We start from the raw sequence: 13,600 nt of genomic DNA on the forward strand, positions 1-13,600 counted from the left end.
ACTTGGACTCCATATATATATATATATATATATATATATATATATATATATATATATATTATTATTATTATTAGTGCTGTCAATCAAAAAAAAAAAAAATTAATCACACAATTTTCTGAAATTAATCCCACCTAACATTAAAGGTTTTAAATATACTTTTATATTGCAATAATTTCACATTCAATCTTCAAATTAATGTACAAACAACATAAAGACAGTATATTTTCTATATTTGTTTAATGGCATCTTTATTTTATGACTGAAGGCCAGTATCACTGATACCAATTAATAAAAATGTTAAATAATAATAAAAATTATAAAAATGTTTCCCCCCTAATATTTACACAATAATTAAGAGATATCAATTTCAACATTTATTAGACTTTAAAAATAACTTCTAATTTAAGTGAACTTAAAACAATCTTCACATAAACTCATTATAATAAATGTCATATTTATCTACCTGTGTCCCTCAGCAGAAATATACAGAAATTGAATAAAGTTATCAAACACTAAATTCTAAACTAAATACAGTGAATACTTAAAACTATGAAGTTATTGATTTCCTCTTTTTTCTTTTGTTCTTGATGAACAGACATCACAGCAGCTGGTTATTAGGTTGTTTTGGCTTCTATTTGTTCAAGAGCTGCCACTGCTGAACATGACGCAGATCTGACACGCATCGTATTTTCTCTCAACTCTATCTTTTCTGACCCATTCCAAACTTTTTAACGGTATTTACAACTAAGTATCTGTTAATCATTATAGGCAGAAACCGAAAGTTGACTTTACCAACTTAAATCAGTGAACAGCACTCTTGAAACTTGATTTAGACTAGATTTAGACTGATTTAGACCTGAGGCTTGGGAACATGTCTGATTGTTGTTCAGCTGAAGATCCAAGCACTCACCGTTGAAATTAACGTTCCGGATGTATCCCAGCAGCTCCTTTCCGTTGATATTGCTCATGCGGGGGCAGAGGCCAGGGTATCCAAAGCAATAGTCCCTGTGCATGCGGTGAAGCGCGTGTGCCATGGCATAAACCGCATCCATCACGAACTGCACCTTGCCTTCCTGCTCGTAACTGGAGTCGCGGCCCACCTTCTCCAGACCTGCACAAACACATACAAAACACACATCCTGAACAAACACGGTCTTTTAAGAGCTCAGCATAAGATATATAATTTGGAGAATTCACTGCATGTTGTAGATGCACTAATTCTCTTCTTAATAAATTGCTATTTAATGCTTCTCAAATGTATACACTCATTAGAGTAATTAGCTAATCAAATCCTCAAGGAGGCGTGTGCGCCGGCCATCTGATGCACACGTTTTGCCCATTAAAGCAGCAAAAATGTGTTCTTTCCAAACAAATATTTTCTTCCATATCTCTCGAGGCGGGAAAAGTAATATCACGCCTGCCGTTCGGAACAAATATTCCAGCTGTTGTTGTGCGAAAATTGAATTTGGCTCGGGCATCTATGATTATTTCTCTCATAATCATCAGAGCGCTTTCCAACTTGGTGTATTTTAGCACCGGATGCCTCCGGGAAGATCTTTCTTCTCCTGCCACGGTTTTTGACACAATGAAGGATAAATAAAACGTGGGCAAGGTGAATTAGCAAGACCTGGAGTCCTCCATCGTTTCTGCTGTCAGAGAGGAATTAATAGGCTCCTGCAAATTAAATCCAATCCACTTTTATAGCGCTTTCAGAGCAATGGGAAAATGATGCATTTGGTCTTCCAAAAACTAGATGGATTACCCGACCTGAACAGTGTGAATAATACGACACACAGAACAACAGGCCAGAGAAAACTTACTCCCAGTGTCAAAACAAGGTGAACATCAGGTTTATTTGTGGTCACACCTCCACAATGACAGACCATTCACAATCATGAACTATGTTCGGAAAGCAATACTAGCCTGTAGCTGACTGGTGAAACATATTGGTCAATATTTAAAACAAAAAACATAATAAATCATAATAAATCATATTAATAATGTCATAAAATAATTAAAATAATAATAGAAAATTAATATAATCCTGAATGTATTATAAATATAATTGTTATAAATAATGTTATAAAATAATAAATATACATCAAATTATATAAACCTGAGTATAATATAAATATATCATGAAGTAATTTAAATATATAACAATAAATATGTAAATAAATATATATATATAAATATTCTATATATAATAAAAATAATAAATGTATAAAATAATACAAACCTACATATATTATAAATACATCTAATATAAATAAAATATATTTAAAATGTTCAACATTCTACATACCAGGTTAAAGGGGTTATATGATGCTGATAAAAAGAACATTATTTCATGTATTTGGTGTAATGCAATGTGTTTATGCGATTTAAGGTTAAAAAACACATTATTTTCCACATCCTGTAAATTATTTTTGCTCTTCTATGCCCCGCCTTTCTGAAACGCATCGAATTTTACAAAGCTCATCGTTCTGAGAAGTGAGGCTTGCTCTGATTGGCCAGCTATACAGTGTGTTGTGATTGGCTGAATACCTCAAGCGTGAGACGGAAATGTTACACCCCCTTACCGTATTGTGATGCCATGTCCCGGCGCGACGCCACAAAAACAATAAAACCCATTATAAACGAGGCATTTGTTGCACCCAGTGGGGACATAATTACTGATTATAATGACTCATACGGTCATTGCATTGCATCGCGCCGCTTAAACAGTACCATGTCTGCATTTGTGATCGGAGAAATTACAAACAAAAAGCACTTACTCTACACTGCTCAAAACTCTCGTTTGAATCGTCAGTAGCAGAAACATACTTACAGGCTGTGAGTCAGAATTGTCAGACTGTCCTTGCAAAGTTGGAATTGCCCCACTTTATAGAAACAGCCTTTGTGCAAGCCAGTATTGTAGGCTACTCTTCCAGGTTCAGGAAAAAATGTGCTGCACAGTGCACACACTCTAATATTTGGGTTGAACTGTTCTGGAACAGTGTTGTAAATACAACTTAACCACTGATTTCTAGTTGTGTCCTCTTTTGGAAGCCCAAACAATGTACTTTCACTTTCCCAACGAAACACAGCGTCTCCAGGACATGGCGGCAGCGGCAATACTACGGCAATACTACAGCGAGAATAAAAGTTAGGCCTTCTTTCTTTGCGTATACGTTTGGGCAGTGTTTTGAAAAACTTCCCACACCTTGACTTAGATATCTGGGGGCGTGTTTAAAGGTGCCATAGAATGGAAAACTGTATTTACCTTAGCATAGTTGAATAATAAGCGTTCTGTACATGGAAATTACATATCTTGAGCCTCAAACACCATTGTTTCCTCCTCCTCATTTAAATCTCATGAATAAAAAATACCACTAAAAAATAGGTGAATCAAAAACTGTTACATAAAAGTCGGGATCACCAATAGTTACGCCCCAAACATTTGCGTATACCCTCCCATGTTCTATGCCAGTCGCCAGCCGAACCATCAGAAGCTCTGCAGGTATTGTGAGGAAGCAAGCGAGGACAACAGCGAAAATGGCAGATCATGGAAATAAATGTTATGTTCCAGGCTGTGCAGGGGATGTGAAGTGCCGGGATGGGTGGGTTGGTGTCTGTATTCAGAAAGGCACGGAAAGCAAATAACACGTTCTAATAAAATAACGCGAGCCACTAAGGGACATGGTTAGCTGCTAGCGGTAGCCTGTTACATTGCAGTACATAAGATTTCACTTACCACATCAACAGAGTAAAGAGAGATGACTGAGGATGATGGCGAATGATTTACAGATCCTGACAAGCATCTGATCTTGTAAAATGGTTGGTAAGTACTACCGCTCCATAGTATAAACACAGTTCGTGCGATCGCGAATCTCGAAAGTGCAAGTGAAAGTAAAAGCGATCGAGCAAGTTTCAGTACCCCGCATATTAATAGCGGCTCCCTGATGCCCACATTTTATATACAGTATAATTACCCGACAATATAACTGCGAGAGAAAGTCTTGTTTCCTTCCTGTGAAACAGCCAATCAGAGCAGAGCTCAACATTATTATTCATGACCCTTCCAAATAAGCCAATAACAAACCTTTTAATTCTAGGGAGAAATCCTAGGGTTGTAAATGCACATGTAAAACCGTTTCTGGAGATTGTTTTTGTCCTTACCTAAGCCACATACCTTCTATGTAGATATCAGAGAACAATTTTAAATATTGTATCAATGCGTTCTATGGCACCTTTAAATTAGCCGTTTAAGGGGGCGTGGCAGGGTCTTAACTTTTATAAAGAATATCTCTTTGGGTTTGAGACTTTAGTCTTTGCAAGTTCAGGGATCTTATCTATGCACAAACAGCTTGTAACACTCCAAAGAGAAAGGAAAACTTGAAATCACATCATATGACCCCTTTAAGACACAAAACTAGACTAATGATTCAAATACTATATTTGAATATTTAAAATAAATAACATAATAAATTATACAAACAATAAATGTGATATTTTTTTTACATTTTACATTACAAAAGTTACACACACATCTGCAAGTATACATAAAACATTAATATAATATAATACAATATAATGTAATCTATAGTATAATACAATTTAATATAATATTTCTGTATTCAGTAGAGAGCTAGTATTCTATCAACCATGAATACAACAGCATTTGGCTTTTGTTTGTTGCAAATTTATTCATTCAGCAGATGCTTTCATCCAAAGCGACTTACAAATGAGGAAACATACAAACATGTGCAATTATTCACAAGCAGCCAATACCAGCAGTGCCACAATACACAAGTTCAGGTGCTGCCTCGATTCAGAGCTAGAGCTGAGGGGCTTTGAGTTATACTACAATAATCATACAGCAATGTCCTGTTTTTATGCTTATTATATGTGTGCAGGCTTGTGTGCGTCTCTGTTGAGCAGGAAAGGAAACAAACTGATGCTTATTGAGTGATTGATGGCGGCACGGGTGACGGACAGCTTAATGAGACCAACAAGAGTCGAAATTAAATGTCAATTAGCGGCGCAAATTAAATTCCCTCCCTTTCATCGAAGACCTGCTCACATTTCCCTTCCATCTCTGGAGAACTACTGTTAAAAAGACTAAATAGTTTCCTATTTATCATAGAAAAAGAACGATATCTGGCTTGAATTCAGAGCAGACCGTAATGACTGGCAGTGTCATGAATATGCACAACTTGTCAGTTTTCCAATTTTTTTTCTTTCTCTCACTCTGAGTCACCATTCTATATGCTATCTTATGCTAATGAGGACACTCCAGCTACATAATATATGCACATCTGACTTAAAACTTCAGTACCTGTCTGTCAACATCAGCACTTGAACTGAAGCATTCAGGGTTGTTTTTAAAGCTAAAATTTGCAAACAAATGACACAGAATTCTGTCATTCTGCAAAACAGGTGTATCTCATGTGTGCACATGTATCTGTAAAAATATATAAACACCTCAAAATTCCAGACACGTTACTTCATTTGTGTGTGTTTGTTTTATATATTTAATATAATTATTAAATTTAATAATTTTTAATAATAATTTATTATTATATATGATTTTTCCTAATGCTCCTGGCTTCTACTTACTGTATAAATAAATGTAGTCATTTAGATGAAATGTAAATATTTATGTATAAACGATTTTAATATGCATAAACACATTGACATATCAGTATATGCATATTAATATTACATTATATTACGTCATTTAGCAGATGCTTTTCTCCAAAGTGACTTACAAATGAGGACAACGCAAGCAATCAAAATCAACAAAAGAGCAATGATATGCAAGTGCTATAACAAGTCTCAGTTATTTTAACAGAGTACACGTAGCAAGGTTTTATTTTAATTATATAATAAATAAAAAGAAAACAGAGAATAGAAAAAGAATAGAGCAGGCTAGTGTTAGAGGCCTTTTTGCTTTTTGTTAATTACATAATAAATAAAAGAAAAATCGATAGAATACAAAGAAGATTAGAGAAGCTAGTGTTAATTGTTTATATATTTTTTTTTTTTTTTTTTTTTTTTTCAGACTTTGTTTCCCTGTAAGACACATGTTTCCATGCCCATATTTGGTCTTCCCGTCCCTGTCCTCATTTCATATTCTCATTAGTTAATTAGTTCCCAAGGTATTAGCAAGATCTCTCTCTATTACAATTTTAATATTTTAGATCAAATGTTATTTAAAAACTAAATTAGTCAACCACGAAATGAAATAAGTCATCCAATTCTAATGTAAAAACATTAAGTTAAGTGATGCATTCATTCTCTTTCTTATAGGTCCAGTTTCACAACCTCACAAACATCATCTTTCTCAAGGCATAATAATATCCCAAGATATATATAAATGCATTCATTTATCTTGAAATAGCAACATTGCAATTTTTATTAATACATTACATGTCTGAAAGTATTTAAAAATCTAACCGAAAAGGCAGCCAATGTGTCTGACCGGGTTCCAGAAAGCCAATCCTGTTTGCCATTGGAGAGCAAATTTCTGAACCCATCACTGCAATTTTTCCAAGCTGATGGGATTGCTGAACTTCAAAATGAGACTGACACTCATGCTGTCCGAGACCCCATGCCCTCTTTCCTCGAGTCATTACGGCTCACGCAGCAGCCCTGTTTGCTGTCACCGCTCCAATACGTGTTTTTAAGCAGCTCTGATTTATCTGAGGAAAGGATAAACACATCCTGACATCAGTTATTTTATTTGGAACCTTTCTCCCCTCTATAATTTTCATCAGGTTAGTCTTTGTGTAAGTGCTCGGCTCGTGGAAGAACGAGTCAAAGCACGTGTGGCGCTAGAGACTAGTCTTATTGTTGGCAATAAGACGGAGCATGAAATCGCATTAAGAGTTGTGGCTGAGTTCTGCCACCTTGTGCTCTCCAGGGCTTGCTGGGATATGGTTTGCTGGGAAGGCGAGACCAGCTGAGCTCTTGACACCAATCTAACAACAGTCGGATTCGTCTCGTCAGCCGGAGCAGCCAGGTGTGGCGTCTGCACAGGAAGTCAGGCTTGTGCACTTACTTAGACTTTCTGTTTCAGCAGAGCCACGGCAAGGTGCGAGTCCCAACTGAGGACGCTAGGCTTTAATTACGACTCAGTCAGGGTAATAAATTACACAGCGCAGCAGAGGAGTCTCTCACATAGAGAGAGTGGATTCATTGCTTTCAGTGCACCAGGCGATATGGAGAAATATAAAAGAAAAATATAAGCAAAGCACAAATGGGGAGGAACCTCATGAAACATGTCCATCTCATATACTACTAAAAGTAATGTGAATTACAAGAACTACAGTAACTAACAAACTACAGTAAATAAAAGAAAATAGCTTAATGCATCACATTAGTTGGAATTTCTGGTGTGCTTATTATGATGAAAATAACTTTTAAAAACATTGAAGAATGTTAATGTATCAAAAGTAGGCTACTTTTTTTCTTTCTTTTTTTACAGATTTTTAGGCAAAATATGAGCAAAAGATGTTTCATGATAGTAAACTTCTACATTTGTGCTCCCCTTAAAAACAAATGATTCCAGGAAAGCAGATGTAGATCTGAATTTTCATTGCTCATCAAGATAGATTAAAAGTTAAAGCACGTTAAAGCAAGTCCAGAACTGCACAGAATTTGGTCTCACAGAAAAAAGAGACACATCTGTACCTGCCTGTCGCAGGGTTAAAACTGCTTGTCACAAGGCCAGAAGATGTTATAATAAAAGCCGAGCATGTGAATTCCAGCTTGACACCGGGTTTTTGAGGGCATGATGGGAAAAATGCAGCTCCTTTAGCATTCACAGCATGGCACTCCAAACACCGCCTGCCATCTTCAAAAACCCCTTTACTCCATCATGTCTCCTGTCTGAGAAGACTAGCACTCTTATGTTTGAGTCAGAAGAGAGTGCGTGATCTTCACAAGTGCGATGATGAACCACAAAACTCTCAGTACAGCCGAGAACATCAGACTTCCATCGTTCCGCTAATAATGCCATGCCTGTTACCCAGCGAGAGCTAATAGTGCTGTTATTTAAGGAGATGAAGAAACATTTCTTTGTCTTTTTATCAGATGCACATCATGGGAGTTTGTTCACTTTTGCATTCTGATCTAGAGTTTCAGATGAAACGGAAATAAAGTACTTTTGCACGGCACAGCAATAGCACCTCATCCTTATATGTTGTAAAGTTAAAGATAGCATTCCTACTCAACTAATCATTGCATCATTTTTGCATAAAATAAACTTGTCACATCAGTAGCGGCCGCTGCAGCTCACGTCTCCTCAAATGACCAGCTCTCATTGAACATGAATGAATTCCAGTTGCTTTGTCGCTGCAAATTGCTGTCTGTGTGACCGAGATGGAGTGAGAACAAGAACTTTACAACCAAGACGACGAGATAGAAAGAGTTCACAAGCAGCATTTGTCTGTGAAGGGTCTCAAACTACAAAATAGTTGTAAACAGCACCTCAAGGGTTAATATTTTATCCTTAAATCAGACCAGTAACATGCATGTGTTCCAAATCAGACCCTCATTCAGTCACTGACTATTACTTATGTATTAAGAATATATATTATAATATAAACAATCATTCAGAAGTTCAAGGTAGGGAAATTTAATTTAATTATTTATTTATTTGTTTACTCATAATTAGCTTTTTTTAAGAAATTAAAAATGTATACTTTTAGTCAAATTCTTCTATAGTTTTATTTATAAATTAATACATTTGTTAACCAAAATACACTTTTAAAAACATCACGCTGACTTTTTGGAATAAAAATTAATTAATATGTATACCATTTTAACACATTAATATTAATAATAATATATTTGTTGAACAAATGTAAAAGTTTGGAATCAGTAAGTTATTTATTTACATCCAAAGATGCTTCAGCCAGGTAGAAGTGTCGTTTCAAATATTTATAGACTCATTCTTGCAGACAGCGATGGCTGTGCTGCCGTTATGCTATCAGCGCTCCGGTGATCCTACACGGCCCAGACATTAAATGCAACACACGGCAGGCCTACCATTCCGCTGTTTTCTAAATTAAAACATCGATTGCCAGCATCGATATGTCTAATGGCTGAAGACAGTGAAGTGGAGCTGAAACGCTAGGCTCGTCTGTAATGAAGTTGCGGATGGTGTCTCATTAGGTCAATGAGTGAGTAAACAAGGGCTGTTAGCTGCACAATAACTTCCTCCACAGGTGCAGAAACCCACAAACTAGAGTATCAAGAGTGTTTGAGCTCTGCGCGCGCTCTCTGACGATTTTATTAATGAGAAGTGGGCGGAATCGTGACCTTTGCATCATCAACATGGAAAACAATCTGCCGGCATGGAATCAATCATGAGGCCGCATGTCGTAGCGACACGGATCACAGCAGCGGTGTAATTATAGGGGTCTGATTGCTTGTAAAGAGCGACACTCTGTAGAGTAGATGGAGACGAGTGGACACCTGGGAAATATATTCATATACTGGACGAGATGCACAGTTGTAATATCCAACCGCATATAAACTCTACTACAAACTAACTGAACTGGCACTTCAAAAAAATGAAAACCCCACATAATTTTAATTAAAAACCTCACAGCACACACAAATATTGGGTATTTTTAACCCAATATTAATCCAACCGTTTTTATTGATTTCATCGTATAAGTGCATTGTACTGCACAATAATATATATTTTTTTAATGTTTATGAAAGCCTCTTATGGTCGCCAAGGCTGCAAGTACTTGTTAAAAATACAGTAAAAGCAGTAAAATATTATTATTACGATGTAAAATAACTGTTTTTATTAATATTATTATTAATTTTTATTTTTCTCTAACTTATTGTTTTAAATGTATATGTATATATATATATATATATATATATATATATATATATATATATATATATATATATATATATATATATATATATATATATACATACATATATATTTATATATTAGTGCTGGGCAACAATTAAAATGTTTAATCATGATCGAGCGTGTCCCCCTCCCTCTGTCCCACACACATATGTAAATAACATGCTATATTATATATAGCTAGTTTACACGATAAACTTGAGTTTTCAAGATGTGTATACAAAAAAATTGCCGACCCAGTCAGGAAAAATTATCTGCCCCTTCTCACATTTTGTATGAGGAATATTAATTTTTGCCATCTATCAGAAGGCTTAGAGTAGCATACGCTAGATTGAATAGGCTATATTACGTAAATCTTTTGTGTATCAGCCTGTAAAATTAATAAATCAGAATTGGGGGTTCAAATAGGCCTCTGGGCTCTGGAAAATAGAAAGGACTCACTATTCTAATGCACTGTAGCCGCGTGTTTATGTATATACTGTTGATTTTTGTATTAATGTGCATCTATTGTTTGTTTAGTAATTATCGATGTGAATTGATGTGAGACAGTACATGCTGTGAGATCCAAAACAAATTTTTGGAAAGATTTCCAACAATAAAGTGTAATTGGATTGAATAATTGAATTCAAAAAGTAATCTTAAAGCTAACAAATGCCTCTCGTTTTATTAATTTAACAGACCTTTGAAATTTGGGCAAAAACTTGTGGAAGTGATGTGTTTTCGTGCATTTTATTTTTTCATATGGTGATTGTGAAATACGAAACATCACTTACATGATTTTATGGTGAAATTTTTCATGTTAATCTGGTCAATTTTGATCAAGAACAATGCACTGTGACTTTAATTCAGCGTAAGCGGCACTGCCGCTCCTGCGCCGCCTCTGCATGCGGTGTGAATGCTCTAATCTGTTAACATGGGCGCTGAAAAAAATACAGTGTGAAACCGGCATGAGGTTTAATATTTAAGGTTAGAGGACTTGTCAAATCCCAGTTATGTTTACTTTAGCAAACACTGAAAGCGCTCTATTTTGATTACTTTTCATAACCCACATCTCCTGTTTCCATTATGCATAAACATAGTTGTAAAAACACAGCCCTGGGCTCAGTGTCCCCTGATTCTACACACATGACCAGCATTATGTGTCCTGTGCTTCATTTCTTTTGCTATGTGACACTGGCCTTGTGGTTTGAGCTACCGCATTAAAATGAGAGTGTGTTGCACACAGAGAGGTTTGCACCAGCTGTGGCAGCCTGTCGATAACATTTCACATTGTGTACAGATGCATATATGCAAACCAACACACACAGTGATGTGATTAATGCTTTATATTAAGGCATTAAAGCATGTAGCTTTAATTAAAAAATAATTTTGCATTAAAGCATGTAATGCGACATAAAATGCACCTGGCATTTTGTGCCACTACAAACTCCATCACTGGCTGACATCAAAATCTATTGTGACCGCCACACTGACATCGATTCTTCATCCACTAAAACACACTGCAAAACAAGCAGGTGAGATCCTTCACAAACATGCTACTGCATACCGAGTAAACATTAAACAAATAAAAACATATCAAAGAGTAAAGATTCCTACATTATTTAAATACTTTTATTTTTCAGCTTGGACCCAAAGCTGTAATAATACTCAACACATACAGTACTATAATACAATACAACAAAAATGAATTGTGACTTTTATCTTCTGACTTTTTCCACTATTATAACTTTTTATTTCTCAGAATTGTGAGATGTAAACAGAATTCTGAGAAAAATCTGAATTGCGAGAGTTAACTCATAAATCAGAGAAAAAAAAATAACAATTGTGAGATTTAAATTCTGAAAAAAGGAATAATTGTGATAAAGTCAAAAATTGTAAGATGTAAAGTCAGAATTATAAGAAAAAAAGTCAAAATTGCCAGAGTTTAACTAAAAATTCAGAGAATTGTGACTTATCTTTCCATTGACTTTTTCTCAACAGAATTCTGGGGAAAAAAATCTGAATTGTGTAAAAAGCTATTGTGAGATTTACACTCAGAATTTGGGGGGGAGGGGGTAAGAACTGTGAGTGGAAGTCAAAGTTACAAGAAACTCAGAATTATATAAAAAAAGTTAAAACTCTAAAGAGAAGAAAGTCAGAATTGTGAGATGTAAACACAATTCTAAGAAAAAAATGCTGAATTGATTCGTAATTGCAAGATATAAACACAATTTTGAGAAAAACAAGTCAGATTTGTAAAATGAAAACAGAAAAATCGCATGCAGTCACCTTTATTTTTTATCTTGTGAAGGAAACAAGCTTCCATATTTATCTGCTACAAGTTGCTAAAAGAGTGTGCTGCTTGCATGAGGATTCTGGGTGTGATGATTTGTTCGTGTGTTTGAAGAAACAGTGTGATGAAGTGTTCCGCTTTCCTGATGGTGCCGTTGTTGTGTTTCGGGTGTGAAAAACAACTCATACTGCGAATGACTGAGACGTCACAAAATGTGAGTGGTGGCGGTGTGTGTAATGTATAATTATGTTCATTATGTCAAGCACATTCTATCAGAAGTGGCGGAAGTTTCCTAATATAAAAGCAGAGGGTTGTGTTCATTCCCCCTAGTGCACTTTTCTAAGTGCGCATTCAGAGAGACATTCAAATCCTGTGTCACTCACAATGGCTTTCTTACTGCTCAACAGCAATTTTCATTCTCCTCTATATTGTAGATTTAATAGCAGCTCTGCTCTGAGTGTCTTATTTCTTTTTGTATTATATAGTCAGTCGTATTGTGGATTTTCCTGCTTATTTGAAACAATAAAAGTTTGATGTGCAGTGTAGATTTAATCTAACGTTAGCTTTGCAGGTCCATCTACAACTAAGCTGCACAAACATCAGTTTATTATCATATTAACACTCACATTTACATATTATTGCCTATGCAGTATTCAGCCATGAACATAAAAAGGTTAAGGATGTAAACCTTGAAATAGATATTAGTTATATAAACAATTCATCAGCTAGAATATGCATCCATAATCCATAATAACACTTCCTCCAGTGAAAAAATTAATCCCCTTTTGTCCTCTTATGTCAAAATCCCAAATTTTTTAGAACTATTTTTTGCTTGTAAACGATGCTTGATCTGTGCATATCTCTCTCCTGATTCGGAGAGTGTTTCTTTGGAGAAAGCAATATGGGTAGAGGTCTTGTATTTGAACAGGAAGCAACAGTTTGAAGTTAAAAACGTCTTAATGGATTTGTTTCTTACAAACACACCGCTTTTCACAAGATGCTAACTGATGGACTGGAGTGGTGTGGATTATTGTGATGTTTTTATCAGCTGTTTGGACTCTCATTCTGACGGCACCCATTCACTGCAAAGCATCCATTGGTGAGCAAGTGATAGAATGCAACATTTCTCCAAATCTGGATGGTGTCAAAGTGAGTAAATTTTCAGCAAATTTTGATATTTGGTGAATTATTCTTTTAAAATCTGCTGTCATGCACCTCAGCAGACGGCTGTGTTATCTGAATTCTAATGCTGCAGCTCAAGGTGGATATTCAGGCTCTGCTGACCGACACAGTCATGGTCACTTTGTTAGTCTGACCCTGGTTTGTCTGGGCTCAGTTTGTTGGGTGAGGTTGTAGGACTGTAGCAGTCTCTTATGCGCAGTGACGCATTCAGGTAGACGAGATCTTCTCTGTGTCACGCGCCCTGTGCTGCCCTCAAATTAGCG

The 13,600-nt window shown here is 35.8% G+C and overlaps 1 protein-coding gene across 2 annotated transcripts in view; it reads right to left on the bottom strand.

Moving 5' to 3' along the window:
* The window catches only part of LOC306861319 (metabotropic glutamate receptor 8-like), a gene marked incomplete at both ends in the record, with an annotated part of 192,988 nt that overhangs the window by 40,526 nt on the left and 138,862 nt on the right, over positions 1–13,600 (bottom strand). Inside the window, one exon of one of the 2 annotated variants that reach the window (XM_079403522.1) lies at positions 911–1,111. In XM_079403522.1, the coding sequence (XP_079259648.1) occupies positions 911–1,111 (201 nt within the window). Of the gene's footprint in view, positions 1–906; positions 1,112–13,600 lie in introns of both variants that reach the window. The other variant, XM_079403523.1, reaches the window with a different exon arrangement.

The sequence above is a fragment of the Barbus barbus genome (genome assembly GCF_936440315.1).
Source record: "Barbus barbus genome assembly, chromosome: 42".
Taxonomy (NCBI): Eukaryota; Metazoa; Chordata; class Actinopteri; order Cypriniformes; family Cyprinidae; genus Barbus; species Barbus barbus.